Source organism: Notolepis coatsorum (genome assembly GCF_963971535.1).
Source record: "Notolepis coatsorum genome assembly, chromosome: 5".
NCBI classification, from domain to species: Eukaryota; Metazoa; Chordata; class Actinopteri; order Aulopiformes; family Paralepididae; genus Notolepis; species Notolepis coatsorum.
Genome location: NC_140169.1, coordinates 124,891,366 through 124,909,418, shown reverse-complemented (window position 1 = coordinate 124,909,418; position 18,053 = coordinate 124,891,366). Strand labels below are relative to the sequence as shown.

General features: G+C 42.6%; 1 protein-coding gene across 1 annotated transcript; it reads left to right on the top strand.

Moving 5' to 3' along the window:
- Positions 1–518: 518 nt before the first annotated feature.
- LOC311229114 (gamma-crystallin M2-like) lies at positions 519–1,073 on the top strand (the record flags this gene model as incomplete). The annotated part of the gene is made up of 1 exon (XM_084315132.1): positions 519–1,073. The coding sequence occupies one exon, from the start codon at positions 519–521 to the stop codon at positions 1,071–1,073; it is 555 nt and encodes a 184-aa protein (XP_084171258.1).
- Positions 1,074–18,053: the final 16,980 nt, after the last annotated feature.

Sequence of the window (18,053 nt, the reverse complement as noted above, 5' to 3'; positions counted from 1 at the left end):
TCCACCTAAAGGTTATCTGTGCCAAATTAAATGACTACAATGTTATACTCTAATAAACAACAATTCACTGGTTTCTCTCTACAAGTTTGTTTGTGCAAAAGTATATTATGTTATTACATTATCAGGTGAAGTTATTATGTTATACATGCAAAGAGTTTTACTCACTGGATAATGTGACAACCACCGGATAATGTAATAACGTATTACATTATCCAGAATAAGTTGTTAAATTTGTTACGAGTTACAGTAATATATTATTTGTTTTTATTACATGTTAAGGTTTTTACATTTTACATTATCCGGTGTTACACGCCTCTCCAGCGGTCTTTTGGGGGACTAGTTTAAATTGTGGATGAGCCTCAGTGCTCTATGGGCTTCTACAGTATGTTATGTTGCTGGGTCAGGGTCTTTTCACAATGGAGACCTCTGGTAGTCAGGTATAAAAGGAAGGCTTCCGCCAGGTAGGTAGTCAGTCCACCACTAACAGCACCAGCAGCAGCAGCAGCTCACCAGCCAACATGACCTCCACCGACATGAACATGATGAGTAAGGTCACCTTCTACGAGGACAGAAACTTCCAGGGCCGGTCCTATGAGTGCAAGAGTGACTGCCCCGACATGTCCTCCTACCTGAGCAAGTGCCACTCCTGCAGGGTGGAGAAGGGCTGCTTCATGGTCTACGACCGCACCAACTTCATGGGCAATCAGTACTTCATGAAGAGGGGCGAGTACTCCGACTGCATGAGCATGATGGGCATGAGTGGCAACATCAGGTCCTGCCGTATGATCCCCCAGCACCGTGGCAACTACAAGATGAGGATCTATGAGAAGGAGAACTTCGGAGGTCAGATGATGGAGCTGATGGACGACTGTGACTCCATCATGGATCGTCACCGCATGTCCAACTGCATGTCCTGCAACGTGATGGACGGCAACTGGGTCATGTACGAGCAGCCCCAGTACCGAGGCAGGATGACCTACATGAGGCCTGGAGAGTACAGGAACTTCATGAACATGGGCATGAGCGGCATGAGGTTCATGAGCATGAAGCGTATCAATGATTCTTGCTACTAGATGGCTGTGTACTCAACAAGCCAGTTCAATTCATGAATAAAACATCGTTTTTCATTTAAACAACAAAACAAAAAAGGTTTCATGGCATTGTCGTTATTAAGCAACATGTGTGCAACAGTGGCTGTACTTAAAGATTTAATGTAGCCTATGTTATGAGTTATTTAAGAATGTATCATTTTAACTGTGAAAAGATGATTTGGGTTGATGGTTGGGTAATTATATATTTGATAACAATTAACATGATTAACTTACTTCAATGCACACAGTCGAACAGCAATTACAAAATGAAGTCTACTTCATTAATTCGTTAATTTATATATTAATAAGGCCTATGGCTATGTTGGAGCTAATAGACACAATGCAGTGCTCCAGTCACTCTTCACTGATACTGTAGAATTTATTAGCAATATAACACAAACCAATGTTACTTTGTGAGTCACTGACCACCCCCCAATCTGTACATCACTATCTAAACTCAATCTGCAAAACAGCTCTGCCAAAAGTTTGATTGATTGATTGATTGAAAACTTTATTAACAGATTGCAGAATGGGTACAGTACAGTACAGCTCAATACATACAATTGTTAACACTTTCAGTGCCACTAGGGGGCGCACGACTTAGTGCTTGAATGCCACCATCGGCGCCAATGTTATCGCCTAATCTATGTTTTAAATTATGGCTATGTGTCTAATCTGCCCGTCGCTTATCAAAGAATCATTTTCCAGTCAGTGCTGTCAAGGCAGATTGTTTTTTTATCGCTTCATTTCCGTTTGAGAGCATTTTGAAAAGCACCCGTTTTGAGGTAAAAAAACAGCCCATTCTGTGATAATCGTCTTTTACTGGAATATTCCAGAACGTTGATATTTGTCGGCCTATTTCTGAATCGTTTTCAAATAAACGCTAGATGATCAATAGTATACGTGCCCGCACGCACATTCGAGGCGCGCGCTGATAATAGCCGTTTTCATTTCCTCATGGATTTTACAGTGAAACCGCTGGAGCACATATCAGAAAAAAGCTTATATCTTCATCAAAACGAGTCTGATTATCCTAACACTGATAACATAGATTCCTTACCTGACATCAGATGGTATCCAACTGGTATATTCCAATTCCTGATCACCATTCGAAAAAATCGATAAGTGTATCTAACGTGTATACAGTAGAACTCATGCTTGCCGCGGCTCAGAGTCTCCAGAATGAACTCTGGTAACCCCGGCTGCATCAGTGGACTGGAAAATGTCGACTGGAATATTTTTTTCCCCCATCCATTTTCATTGAGTCCATTCCAAAATCCCTGATGTCATCTGGGAGACGATAGGGGGCGCTTTTTTCACATCTGATCGCCGGCGGCCCTTGGGTAGGCTAGGGTAGGCTTGCGTGATGCAATATGATTTCAGATCGCTAAAAGAAAATTTAAAAAAATCTGAGAAATCTCGTGAGTGGCTTTCAACGTAACTATCGTAAATCCGAGAAAAGCCGTGAGTGGCATAGAAAGTGTTAAGGGGATGCAGACCAGAGAAAGACTTTCGTCTTGTTTACATCAGGGTCCCCCATTTTCAATTCATCATAACATATATGACACACACAACATACAGATAGACAGTACTGCTACATCTATATATTTATGACATACCAGATTTGCAAATACAGTACTGTACACTGTACAAGCAAAACTGTACATTGGAATATTGACAAAGCCATACTTGGTCATTTACTGTACATTGGAGGGGGTTGGGTTAGGACATTTGCAGGGGCCAGTTTCGAATTGCAGTCTCCCGTTGGTGTTCTTTGAGAGTGGTTTTGAAAGTGGGTAGTAATTCACATTCCTTTACAGCTTTGGGTAGGGCGTTCCACATTGATGTGGCATAATTGCGAAACGTGTTTAGTCCCTTGTTTGAGCCGAATCTGGGTTTAACATGATTTGTGGAGCTCCCTCTGGTGCTGTGATCGTGGTATTCACTAACCTTTGGGAAGTATTTTGACATGTACATGGGTACCTTGGTTGTGTAGTGTATCTTGTAGACCAGGCCCATTGCAAGTTGCTGTACTCTGTTGTCTATTCTAAGCCATCCTAGGTTGTCAAAGTGGGCAGGGGTGAGGTGGGTTCTAGGAGTAAGGTCAAGCAGTAGTCTGACCAGTTTGTTTTGAGATGTTTGTAATTTTGTTTTTAGTGCCTTTGAGGTGCTTTGGTACCATGAGGTGCAAGCATAGTCGTAGTACCCTTGAATGAGTGCTCCTGCCAGAGTCTTCAGGGTATTCTTGTTTACCAGAGAGGAGATCCGGTACAAGAATCGAGTTTGTTAGTTGACTTTTTTTTATTACATTGGATGCCATTTTGTCACAGGAAAGATTAGCCTCTAGGATGGAACCCAGGTAGGTAATTTCATCTTTCCTTGTGACAATATTGTCACCCACTGTAACTGGGAAGCCGTCGGTCTTGCTGAGTTTGTTATTTGAACCGAAGAGAATGGACTGTTTTGCCCATGTGTGATGATAGCGAGCCATATGCAGATTTTGCCTAGTTCCGAGCTGAGGGTTTTTTCAACCTGTAACTTGTTCTTGTCAGAGACCAGCAGGGCTGAGTCGTCCGCAAACAGGAACAAGTTGCAGTCACATGTAATTTGCATAAATTAGGAACAGTAGCGGTCCTAGTATGCTTCCTTGTGGAACACCACAGCTCACTGGGAGGGGGGGGATAGGGTACCGTTTACCTCCACCATCTGTTCTCTCCCCTCCAGGTAGGATTGCATCCAGCTCACTGAGTGTCGAAGGCCTTTTGTAGGTCCAGCATGACCATGCCGCAGTATTTGCCCGCGTCCACCTCTTGTTTGATGTGGTCGTTCAAATAGAGAAGGCATGTGTCAGTGGAGTGGGATGTTCTGAAGCCAGATTGGAATTCGTAGATTAGATTTTTTTCCGTGAGGTACTTTTCGACCTGTTCGTATACTATTTTTTCCATGACTTTCGAGATGGAGGTAAGGATAGAAACAGGGCGGTAGTTGCCTGGGTGTAATTTGCTGCCCTTTTTGTGCAGGGGTGTTACTCTCGCAATTTTGAAGTCCTTGGGGACGTGTCCCTGTTTTATGGAGAGGTTTATTATGTGTGTGATGACTGGGGTGATGGCGGCTGCTGAGAATTTGGAGGGGATGTTGTCATGGCCAGTGGCCTTGTTCGGTTGGAGGGCGCTCAGATTTTTGAGTACCTCATCTGTTGTTACCATTTCCAGTTTGAAGTCGTCTTTGTGGACCCCTAGGTTCTTGTAGTATGCTACTATGTGTTCTAACCCATAATGCCCTGAGTGGGAGGGTAGTTTGTTTACCAGTGTTGTCGCTATGTTTGTGAAGAAAGTGTTTAAGTAATTGGCTACATCCAGCTTGTCTGTGATGAGCGTGTTGTCCATATTTATGTTTATGTTTGAGAATCTGGTTTTAAGTTTTTTACTCCAGCCTAGTTGATTATTGAGTAATTTCCAAAGTTCACGTGGTTTGTTTTTGTTTTCCTCAGTTTTGTCATTGATGAATTTTTCTTTTGCAGTTTTGATCATGGAGTTTATGTAATTTTGTCTGTTTCTTTCTAGTTTGAGTTCAGCTTCAGCTGCCTTATAACTGTACCAAATCCAGACATCCGCAACTAAATTTGTTAGAAAGAAAATGCGGTTATAACTTTGAATTGGGTGTATACAGAGTATCACAAAATAACCAATCATTAAAGGAACATGGCAACTTTTTGGGAAATTAGGTTATTTGCCATCTACCCTGGAGTTAGACAAGTAGATACCCTTTTCTTCTCTGTGCATGCATTAGGCTTAGGGAACAGCCACAGCGTTAGCCTAGCTTAGCGTCATTCACTGGAAGGTGTGCCAGTGTAGCCTAGTTCCCAACAGTCACAAAATACACTCCAAATACAACTCCAAAACTTTCCTGTAAACATGTTGTGACCTGTGTATTTACCTGTGTATTTTGGTATCAAAAGCAGTCTCATCAAAGAAACTATTATATTATGCATCCTTTAACTCGTATTTTTTCATTATCCCTTCAATCTGGCATCATCCCTCACAACCTCAAATTTGCCAAAGTCATACCAATTTATAAATCTGGAGACCCTAAGGATTTGGGCAATTACCGTCCTATATCTATTTTGCCCTGTTTTTCAAAAGTCTTAGGCCATGTCCAGAGTAGACTAAAACGATTTTGGTCGTTTTAGGCAAAGTATTTGATCGTTTGCATCGTTCTGCCACACGGAACTGGGTTCTGGCAGCCTGAAGACGGTACTTTCTGATACCAGCTCCCAGAGTGCACAATTCTGAAGACGCCTGAAGACGCCCCCCACTGCGTCACCATCTTTACAAGCGATACGCGTCTTCTCCTGAACCGATGACGCATAGCCCACCTCTCCCTTACCCGCATGTGCAAACTCAGCCAAACATCACAAACCACTGTCGACAACAGATTGACATCTCCCTTAACAGTGTTACAGAGCTTGATCGGGCTTTCACAGCTAAATGTACTTTTTCTGAAAACCCAAGTAGTAGCCAACCATACTGTTCCATAGCATACCCCTTCAGTTGATCATGACAAATCCTCTCTTACCTTGACGATTAAAAAGCCTCCATAATTTAGTAAATAGTATCCCCATGGCATGGTGTTGAGCTGTAGCCAGCAAGCTATGCTATCAATATTAGCTAAATAATTAGCGTCACATAGCTGGCCTTTTTCTGAAAACCCAAGTAAATATTGTTCCATAGCATACGCCTTCAGTTGATCATGACAAATCCTCTCTTACCTTGATGATTAAAAGCCTCCATAATTTAGTAAATAAAGCTGTAGCCAGCCAGCTAGCATCGATGCTATTCAAAATGCTATCCACATTAGCTAAATAGCTAACCAACTAAATACAATAGACAGTGGTATCCTGAGGTCGAAACGACTGGACACACACAGAGACAATCAATCAATTAATTTATTCCAACAGGTAGTTTGAGCTGCATGTGAGCCGCGGTCTTTCTCTCCTCTCCTTTGGAAACTAATGACGTTACGTTCACTGGCGGACTCAGTGAACGCATGTGAGCCCCCCCTGGTGCCCCCACGGTTGAAAAACGCGCGCTAAGTGCCCTTTTGAGTGGTGAAAAATTAGAGGGTGTGCCCTATTGGTGCTTTTCCAATGGTCTAAACTTGACCATGTGCCCCACGGTTAAATAATGTCATGCAAAAGTGCCCTTTTGAGTGGCAAAAATTATAGAGGACGTGCCCATTGGTGCCCTTCCAATGGTCTAAACTTGACCATGTGCCCCCACAGTTGAAAACATCGCGCTAAAGTGCCCTTTGAGTGGCAAAAACTATAGAGGACGTGCCCATTGGTGCCCTTCCAATGGTCTAAACTTGACCATGTGCCCCCACAGTTGAAAACATCACGCTAAAGTGCCCTTTGAGTGGCAAAAACTATAGAGGACGTGCCCATTGGTGCCCTTCCAATGGTCTAAACTTGACCATGTGCCCCCACAGTTGAAAACATCGTGCTAAAGTGCCCTTTTGAGTGGCAAAAATGAGAGGACGTGCCCATTGGTGCCCTTCCAATGGTCTAAACTTGACCATGTGCCCCCACAGTTGAAAAACATCACACAAAAGTGCCCCTTTGAGTGAAAAAACTAGAGGATGTGCCCCTCCAATGGTCTAGATTTGACCATGTGCCCCCACAGACCTCTGGACTTGAACTGTGCTGCACTGTATCCATGTCCCCAACCACTGCACTTTACTGTCTTATTGTTGTTTCACTGTTCTGTCCTGTTTTTGCACTTATTTATTTATTATTATGTTATTCCTATTTGTGAAAAAAATCATGCACTGTAATGTCGAATCATGTTCCATTTGTATATACAATATGGCGAATAAAGTAATCTGAATCTGACAGTTGAAAACATCGCGCTAAACCTAAAGTGCCCTTTTGAGTGGAAAAAACTAGAGGGCGTGCCCATTGGTGCCCTTTTAATGGTTAAACTTGACCATGTGCCCCCACAGTTGAAAACATCATGCTAAAATGCCCTTTTGAGTGGCGAAAATTAGAGGACGTGCCCATTGGTGCCCTTCCAATGGTCTAAACTTGACCATGTGCCCCGACAGTGATATAATGTCACGCAAAAGTGTTAGCTACAACTCTGAGCAGCCCCGTCACTACAATATTCCATCCATTTAAGTTTTCAGTCTTAGACACATCCCCTCTTGAATGTTCAGATGCCAGAGGGCTTAATGCAGTCTGAGCTGTAACCCTGCATCCTACTGCTTGTGTGTGAGGTGGGTAATACATCAAGTTTTCTTTGAAGTTGCAAATATTGAGTTTGTTTGACCAATTATGCATTACTAAATACTAATGTGTGTACACTGCAAGTGCTTTTATTGATGGCAGTATGTTTTAGCCTAGGCTACTGTAGCTAGCTAACTAAACAGGTACCTTTCTTAGCTGATTCTATGCTAACCTGTGTTCTCAATTTAGAAATAAAGTGTACAAATTATTTTAGGACTATTTGCACAAAATATACCCATAGCACTTTAAAGTTCAGTGTGAATTGCTTTTTAAAGCTAACTTAAGAGTGGTAGTAAACTTAAAAGTGGGTTTAGCATTGGCCTATATTCTATGGTTACAGAATGCCAATGAGAGAAAGAAATCGGAAGAATATTAAAAAGCAGCTGGAAAATGCTGCAAGAGGCAGCTTCTCGTTGAACAATTGGGTCCAAAGCAACAATAGTAAGGGAGGAGATAAGGATACAGGTATGCATTTGTAAGTCATCACTACTAGCTACGTGTACAAGCTTGTCGCACAGAGCCAATAGTTTGGATTAATCTGGTGATAACATGGTCAATAATGCTTATTTTGGACAGAAAAATGTGTCTTAAACATTTAAATTGACCAACCATAGATCCTTTTTATTCCAATCAAGGCAAGAGGGCTATGGTGGTAGTGCTATATGACATATTATTTTATAATACAATTATAACATTGTAGGCTACAGTACGAATATTATATACAGTACAATTATATTACTATTATAAAACAAATATTATTTGCTCCGCCTCCACCTTAGATAAAGACAGTACAGACAATGAAGATGGAGATATTCAAGAGGGAAATGCTGATATCAGGAAGAGAGATGGTGAAGAAGTGGAGGAAAGAGAAAATGCAGATGATTCTATGGAGAGAAATTATGAAGAAGTGGAGGAAAGACAAAATGCAGATGATTATATTGAGAGAAATTATGAAGAAGTTGAGGAAAGAGAATGCAGATGATGCTATGGAGAGAAATGATGATGAAGATGGTCATGGATATGCTAAAGAAAGCAAGGATGAAAATGATGATGGGGAGATAAATTATTCAAACGACACAACAACAAATAACTTGAATGCTCTCCTGTTGCCATTAAAATATCCCACTGATCCAGCCAGTATCCAGGTACAATATATTAACTTTAATGGAGAGAATGGGGAATATAGAGAGGGGGGAGGGAGAGAGAGGGAGAGATAGAGGAGAGAAGGAGAGGACAGGATGAGAGAAGGAGAGGAGAGGAAGAAGGCACCGTGCCTTGTGAAGAAGGCACGGCAACGCCTCTACTTCCTCAGACGCCTAAGGAAGTTCCAAGTCAGTCAGAAGATCCTTAAGAACTTCTACTCATGCACAATAGAGAGCATACTGACTGGCAATATCACCTCCTGGTTTGGGAATAGCACCGCACAAGACCGTAGCAGACTACAGAGAGTGGCCCGCTCAGCCGAACGCACAATTGGAGGGGGGCTTCCCACTCTCCAGGGCATTTACAACAAGCGGTGCATGGGCAAGGCTAAGAGAATTATCAAAGACTCGAGCCACCCAAACAACTGCCTCTTTGAACTGCTGCGGTCAGGCAAGCGATACAAGAGTCTCATGGCAAGCACAGAAAGACTCAGAAGAAGCTTCTATGTCCCCCGCCATCAGGATACATCAAGTTTTCTTTGAAGTTGCAAATATTGAGTTTGTTTGACCAATTATGCATTACTAAATACTAATGTGTGTACACTGCAAGTGCTTTTATTGATGGCAGTATGTTTTAGCCTAGGCTACTGTAGCTAGCTAACTAAACAGGTACCTTGCTTAGCTGATTCTATGCTAACCTGTGTTCTCAATTTAGAAATAAAGTGTACAAATTATTTTAGGACTATTTGCACAAAATATACCCATAGCACTTTAAAGTTCAGTGTGAATTGCTTTTTAAAGCTAACTTAAGAGTGGTAGTAAACTTAAAAGTGGGTTTAGCATTGGCCTATATTCTATGGTTACAGAATGCCAATGAGAGAAAGAAATCGGAAGAATATTAAAAAGCAGCTGGAAAATGCTGCAAGAGGCAGCTTCTCGTTGAACAATTGGGTCCAAAGCAACAATAGTAAGGGAGGAGATAAGGATACAGGTATGCATTTGTAAGTCATCACTACTAGCTACGTGTACAAGCTTGTCGCACAGAGCCAATAGTTTGGATTAATCTGGTGATAACATGGTCAATAATGCTTATTTTGGACAGAAAAATGTGTCTTAAACATTTAAATTGACCAACCATAGATCCTTTTTATTCCAATCAAGGCAAGAGGGCTATGGTGGTAGTGCTATATGACATATTATTTTATAATACAATTATAACATTGTAGGCTACAGTACGAATATTATATACAGTACAATTATATTACTATTATAAAACAAATATTATTTGCTCCGCCTCCACCTTAGATAAAGACAGTACAGACAATGAAGATGGAGATATTCAAGAGGGAAATGCTGATATCAGGAAGAGAGATGGTGAAGAAGTGGAGGAAAGAGAAAATGCAGATGATTCTATGGAGAGAAATTATGAAGAAGTGGAGGAAAGACAAAATGCAGATGATTATATTGAGAGAAATTATGAAGAAGTTGAGGAAAGAGAATGCAGATGATGCTATGGAGAGAAATGATGATGAAGATGGTCATGGATATGCTAAAGAAAGCAAGGATGAAAATGATGATGGGGAGATAAATTATTCAAACGACACAACAACAAATAACTTGAATGCTCTCCTGTTGCCATTAAAATATCCCACTGATCCAGCCAGTATCCAGGTACAATATATTAACTTTAATGGAGAGAATGGGGAATATAGAGAGGGGGGAGGGAGAGAGAGGGAGAGATAGAGGAGAGAAGGAGAGGACAGGATGAGAGAAGGAGAGGAGAGGAAGAAGGCACCGTGCCTTGTGAAGAAGGCACGGCAACGCCTCTACTTCCTCAGACGCCTAAGGAAGTTCCAAGTCAGTCAGAAGATCCTTAAGAACTTCTACTCATGCACAATAGAGAGCATACTGACTGGCAATATCACCTCCTGGTTTGGGAATAGCACCGCACAAGACCGTAGCAGACTACAGAGAGTGGCCCGCTCAGCCGAACGCACAATTGGAGGGGGGCTTCCCACTCTCCAGGGCATTTACAACAAGCGGTGCATGGGCAAGGCTAAGAGAATTATCAAAGACTCGAGCCACCCAAACAACTGCCTCTTTGAACTGCTGCGGTCAGGCAAGCGATACAAGAGTCTCATGGCAAGCACAGAAAGACTCAGAAGAAGCTTCTATCCCCAGGCCATCAGGATGCTCAACGAACAATAACACTATGTAACAACCATCAAATGCACTCACAGCACACACATCCACACGCACACACTCACTTTAAACATACAACTCACTGCAGCACCCACTTTAACCACTTTAGTACACCTAAGCACACTTTATATTTATCGGTAAAGAATTTGCACTACAACCCATACCTCATTACACCTTACTGTAAATTATTGTACCTAAATTGGACCTCATCCCACTTCTGCTTTGCACTGTAGAGTATATTGTATGGTAACTCAGTTACTTCTACTCTACATAGAGAATTGTATATATGTATATACTGAACATTTTTGTCTACGTACTTGACTTCTATTTTATACTTGCTATACTTATTTTATTATCTATTTTTGCCTAGTACAGTCTCTGGAGCGAAACAGAAAGAAGCATTTTGTATAAAAGTATTCTGTACTTCTACTGTACTGCAGTCCCTATACAGCTAAAGAGATTAGTTTGATCAGGTATCACAGCGGCTAAAAAGCTGATAGCATCACGATGGTTTCAACCGGAAAACATTTGTAGGAAGGTTTGGATTCTTACATATCTCGATGTGATTTATCTAGAAATATCTACAGCAAGGATTCTAGGTGTCAGTGAATCCAAAATTGCAATGTGGTTAGAAGTGGTGGAGAGAATAAAAGCTAGCATATGAATTGTAGTGCCTGGAAAGGAGCGAATGATAATGGATGGATTATCCAAGTGGGGGTCCGGGGGGGGGGAGCGAGCGAGAACATATGTATGTAGGGTATTAGATAGCAAGTATTAGGTATATTTCTTGTATAATACATTTATTCAAATGGTGATTTAAATTGGAGGTGTACTGTTAATTAATGCTTGTATATCTAATTTTATGTTGTTATGTTTATGTTTATGTGTATGTTTAAAAAATAATAATAAAAAAAAAATTAAAAAACGTATTCTGTACTTCTGTATGACAACTAATAAAGAAACTTGAACTTGAGGACATGAGGAGAGAAGGATAGGACAGGAGGAGAGAAGGGGAGTACAGGAGGAGAGAAGGGGAGTATAGGACAGAAGGAGAGGGAAGGAGGAGAGGACATGAGGAGAGAAGGGGAGGAGAGAAGGAGTTAGGAGAGAGAAAGGAAAAAGCTCAACGGCACTCGAATTAACTTTAACTGTTAGTTTTATATCCTGTAAAATATATGTTGTAAATAGCTTTTAAAGAATAGGTTCACTATTTTCCAACCCAGACCATATTAAAATGCTTTTTCCCAAATATTTATATTCCTCACTGATATCTTTAGCATTGAGAAATGTACCACTGCAGCAATGGTTTAGGCCTTCAAACACCATGATAATCTACTTTTCAAACACCATGATACATCTAAGTTTCAAACACTATGATAAATCCACTTTTCAAACACCATGATAATTAACTTTTCAAACACCATGATAAATCTACTTTTCAAACACCATGACAATGAGGTGAAATAAACATTTGAAAGGTGTATTGTTCCCTGTGTGTTTTTATCATAGAGGTGTGGTTATACTATTAATCTGGATTGTCTATCTATGTTATTCTAATGTTAATATTAATCAAGGATGAAGACTATTTCACCATACATGATGCATCATAGCTTTTTGCTCACTGATGGGGTCCCATGTTATGCAGTAGGTGCCCTTTTTCTCTTTTCGCCCCTGCCCTTCAAACAGCCTGAGTCCGCCACTGGTTACGTTAGCTCGAAAAGCACAGAACCGGCCAACACAAGTTAAGCTGCTAGCAACAGACACTATAACACGTCCGGTCGGGGGTTTTCAAAATAAAAAAAACAGGAAATACATTTATTTTGTAAATTTGTGGCATGCACTTATTATCTTGAGACGTTTTCGTTTTTACGGAAACCTTAAAACGAAACGAAAACGAAACAGATCAAAATCGTTTTAGCCTGGACAAGGCCTTAGACAACAGAGAGCAGTTTGTGTTTTCCAATGGATGCTCATCTATGAAATCAAGGATCCTCTTCGGGGTTCCATAGGGTTCTATTCTTGGTCCTTTATTATTTTAAATTTACATGAATGATTTGGCTATGTATTGTAATACCCTACCTCCATTATTATTCGCTGACGACACCAATCTCATAGCTCATCTTGATTTCAAGTTCCTGATTTAATGTGTGAATGAGGAATTAGAAATAGTCTCTAATTGGTTTAACAAGCATACTCTAAATGTAATTTAATTTTTTTTTTACTTCATGGTCTTCTGCAAACAAAACAAGTACAAGTCAAGTCAAGTCAAGAGTTTTATTTGTCACGGCATACAAGTATACAGTGAAATGCGGGGGGTCTTGCCCGCAACGATTGTGCATAGTACAATAATACAATAATAAGAATCCAAGGGATGAGAATGCGACATTTGTGCAATAATACAAGTCATAAGAGTAAGGACATAGGTATATGTACATGAGTTTTTCAAAAGCATGGTAAGACATGCTAGGTCCTGTGATAGTGCAATACACTGTTAGCTACGGATGGGGCACTGGGTCTTATGTACACTACTATACAATGCTATACTATACAATCTACAGTTATACTATGTGTCCTTATGCTAGCTTGCTATCCATCTATTTACTATACAAGAACCACTCCTGTTCTTGTTTTTAAAGTGACCTTTCATTGTGTAAAGTGACCATAGTGTGAGCGTGTGCAGCATATGTGTGTGTGTGTGTTCATGTTAAAGTGACTGCTAGTGTGTGAGCGTATACAGTGTGTGTGTTGTGTGTGTGCTCATGTGTGCTTGTGTGTGGAGAGTTCAGTGTTCAAGACTGATGGCCTGTGGGAAGAAGCTGAGCCGAAGTCTCTCTGTCCTAGTTGCTGGTGTTCGCAGGCGTTTGCCTGACCGCAGCAGCTTGAACAGGCTGTTGTTGGGGTGGTGAGGGTCTTTCATTATTCTGCAGGCTCTGGATTTGCACCTCTTGTTATATAAGACCTGCAGGGGTGGTAGTGCAATACCTGTAGTACGCTCAGCTGAGCGTACCACTCTCTGTAGGGCCTTCTTGTCCTGTGCCGTGCTGTTTCCATACCAGGCAGTGATGTTTCCAGTCAAGATGCTCTCTACAGCTCCGGAGTAGAAGGACTGGAGTATCTTCCCCGATACTCTGAACTTCCTTAACTGTCTCAGGTGGTAGAGGCGCTGCTTCGCCTTCTTTATGACTGAGTCTATGTGTGTTGTCCATGTCAGGTCCTTTGAGATGTGGACCCCCAGGTACTTGAAGCTGCTCACCCTGTCCACGGTAGCCCCGTTTATCCTCAGTGGTGTGTGTGTCCCCTGCTGTGTTCTCCTAAAATCCACGATCAGCTCCTTGGTTTTACCAATGTTCAGGAGCAGGCTGTTGTCCTGGCACCAGCGTTCCAGTACCTCAACCTCCTCCCGGTAGGCCTTCTCGTCATTGTCAGAGATCAGCCCCACCACCAATGTGTCGTCCGCAAACTTCACTATGGAGTTGGAGCTAAACTTGGCTAAATACAACAGGGGGCTCAGGACACAGCCCTGGGGGGACCCGATACTCAGGGTGATGGTGTTCTGAGGTCTGACCCCCCACCCCGACCGCCTGGGGCCTTTCACTCAGAAAGTCCAGTATCCAGGCGCTCAGAGCAGAGCTCAGACCCAGCTCGATCAGCTTGTCCACCAGTCTGGTGGGGACTATGGTGTTGAACGCTGAGCTATAGTCAATGAACAACAGTCTCACATAGCCCCCCTTCTGGCAGTCTAGGTGAGAGAGGGTGCTGTGCAGTACTTGGGAGACCGCATCGTCAGTGGACCTGTTTGGCCTGTATGCAAGTTGCATAGGGTCCATATCGCTGGGGAGGGAGGCACAAATGTAATCCTTAACCAGCCTCTCAAAACATTTCATGGCCACAGAGGTGAGTGCCACCGGTTTGTAGTCATTAAGACCTGTTGGGGAGGATTTCTTTGGTACCAGGATTATAGTAGACACCTTGAAACAGGCAGGGACCACGGATTCCGCCAGGGATAGATTAAATATGGTGGTGAACACTGGGGCTAGCTGGTTAGCACAGGACTGGTTAGTATCCGTCCTGTTATCCCATCTGGAACAGCTGCCTTTCTGGTGTTCACCCGCATAAATGCTCTTCTCACACTGTGTTCCGTCAATGAGAGAGTGCCCCCGCCCCCCAGCGGATGCCCCCCCCCCCCTCCACGACGGCCGGCGCGTCAGTGACGTCACTAGCCGGTGAGCTAGCGTCGCTACTGTCTGCGCCAAACTGAGTTTAAAAGGAGTTGAGCTGGTCCGCGAGAGAGGCGTCGGCACTCCCCAATGAGGCGGCGCTGACTTTGTAGTCAGTTATCATCTGTAGCCCTCGCCATAAGCCTTTTGTATCATTCTGTGCCATTTGTGTCTCCATTTTTTCAGCGTATGACCTCTTAGCAAGCTTTACAACCTTGCACAGAGTATATACTGTAGCCTTATACTCCTCCATGTTTCCTGACTCTCTGCCCAGGTTATAAGCAGTGGTGCGAGTTCTCAGAGCTGCTCTGATAGTACTGTCAACCCACGGTTTCTGGTTCGGGTAGACCCGCACCTTTTTCGTGGGGACGATACTATCAGCTAGTGTTGTTATAAAACTAACAACAACATCCGCGAACTCGCTGACACTGCTGGAGCTTGTCTGAAACATACCCCAGTCGACGTCATCGAGTGCGTCCTGTAGCGCTGTCTCTGATTGGTCGGACCACTTCTTTACCTCACATGACACGACAGCGGCACGTGATCTCTGCCTGTAAGCAGGTATGAACATAATGGAGTCATGATCCGATGTGCTTGTAGCTCCCGCTAATGGCGGAGCCGGTATTGCCTTGTACCCGGCTCTGAACGGGGTGTAGCAATGATCCAGCGTATTTCCTCCCGTGGTGGAGCAGGCGATGTGCTGAAAAAAGGATGGCATCACTTTCTTCAGATTCGCCTGGTTGAAGTCGCCGGCTATGGTCATGGCTGCGTCCGGATGTTTGATAATAATAATAATAATAATTTAGGACCTGCTCAGAGGTCATCAATCGGCACACATGCGATGCATGCATGCAATTCGTATCTGCAATTAACCCATCCCGTCGTCCTTCCCCCCCCAAGGGCAGCCGGGAGCAGACAGGCGTCAACGTGAGCCGCGCCAGGGGACCAATCCAAGTGCTCCTGTCCGTCTTCGTCAAGGACGCCACAGCGTTAGCGATCTTGTTATTGTGCATGTTTTTCCATTGGGTTTATCTTATCGGAGGGGAAACCCTTGCGAGCACGGGGAGAACATGCAAACTCCACACAGAAAGGCCTGGGAGATACCCCACCTGGGTACGTGGCATCATGGAAACCTGGTCCCCAAGCGGGAATCGAACCCTGGACCTTCTTGCTGTGAGGCGACAGTGTTAACCACTACACCACCGTGCTGCTTGATCTGGTGGATGTTGAGATGCCCCTGTAGCTCCGCCAGGGCCCTGGCGGTATTCGTTTGGGGTGGGATGTACACCGCCGTCATGATAATGGCGGTGAATTCTCGGGGGAGATGAAACGGTCAACATTGAATGGAAAGATGTTCGAGATCCAGGGAGCATGAACTGGAGAGTATCTTAATCCCCCTTGGGGGTAGTCCAGCCGTTGTTTGTGAGGAGACAGACACCCCCTCCAGAGCCCTTCCCGGAGGCTGCTGTGCGATCCGCTCGGAAGACGGTGAAGGAGTCCGAGGGAGAGACGCTATGATCCGGAGTCGCTGGTTTCAGCCATGTCTCCGTGAAGCACATGATGTTACAGTCTCTCACCTCTCGCTGGAATCGAACCCTCGCCCGAAGATCATCCATTTTATTTTCCAGCGAACGTACATTTGCCAGTAAAATGGATGGAATCGCCGGTCGGTAAGCAGAACTTTTTAGCCTACTACCCTAAAGAAGATTCTCCAAGTGCCATATACAAAATTTTTAGGAGTTATAGTAGATGAAAGTTTAATTTGGCATAACCACATTGATAATGTCTGCAAAATATCAATGATGATGCTTGGTATTGAGAAGGGTCTGCCCCATGATCCATCCCTCTGCTCATCTAACCTTGTATTATAGCTTTTTATTTCCTTACCTTAACTCCTGTAATATAGTCTGGGCTGCAATGTATCCATCATATCTAAACAAATTAGTCATAATTCAGAAGAGGTTCCTCGGGATGAGTTCTCACTCTACCAGATATGAACCATCTGCACCTCTGTTCAGCAAATATTCCCTATTATCAATTGACCAACTAAATGCGTTTCAAACATGCTCATTCATATATAAGTTATTCATAAACAATAGGCAAGATCTCCCTGATACATTCCATAGTTTCTTAATTTTTTCATCAGAAATTCACTCATATCCAACAAAGCATAGTAACCAACTCCACTTACCTTTCTGTCGGGCATCTAGCCATCAATACAACATGTTTTAGAGGTCCTAAACTCTGGAACACTCTAAGTTCATCATTGAGGCCAACAACCTCCTTATCTATCTTTAGAAAGCAACTAAAAGGCCATTTCATTGCATCATAAATCATCAACTTATTAAGTTTGTCCTGTGTACTAACTGCTGGTGGCTGGTTCTTTTGTTCTTTTTCTTCATTATATATTTTTCATATGTTATTCTCCTCTCCTTTGCCTTCTTGTACTTTTTTCTTTCTTTCGTTCTTGTTATTGGCTCTTGTTGCTGTGTTTTGAACATGATATCTATCTGTGTCTATCTTCCATGTTTTCGTTATAGTGTTTGCCTTATGTCTCTAATCTTGTTTTGAGTTTCTTTTCTTGACCATGTTTACATGTATTTTGTTCATATATGATTATGGACATTGATGGGACGGGAGTGGAACTTTGTACAAGCCCTTTGGGCTTCGTTAGAACTGTTTTTAAATAATGTGCTAAATAAATAACCTAAACTAAAAACGACCATGTGGAGAAATAAAACTAAATAATTAGACATTTTCGTTTTCTAAGCAGATATATACTCTGAATTTCTTTTTTGCCAAACCACTGCTGCCTGGGCGGTGATTTCATCACCTCAAAAGCCCTGTTGTTTTTAGAAAAAATTGGGCTTTTGAGGTGATGGAATCACTGCGCCCAGGCAGCAGTGGTTCGGCAAAAATGAGTTCCGACTATATCTGCTTAGAAAATGAAAATGTCAAATATTTTTTATTTATTTTTTGTGGTAAATACACAGGTCACAGCATGTTTACAGGAATGTTTTGGAGTTGTATTTGGTCAATTTGGAGTGTATTTTGTGACTGTTGGGAACTAGGCTATACTGGCACACCTACTTCCAGTGAATGACGCTAAGCTATAGGC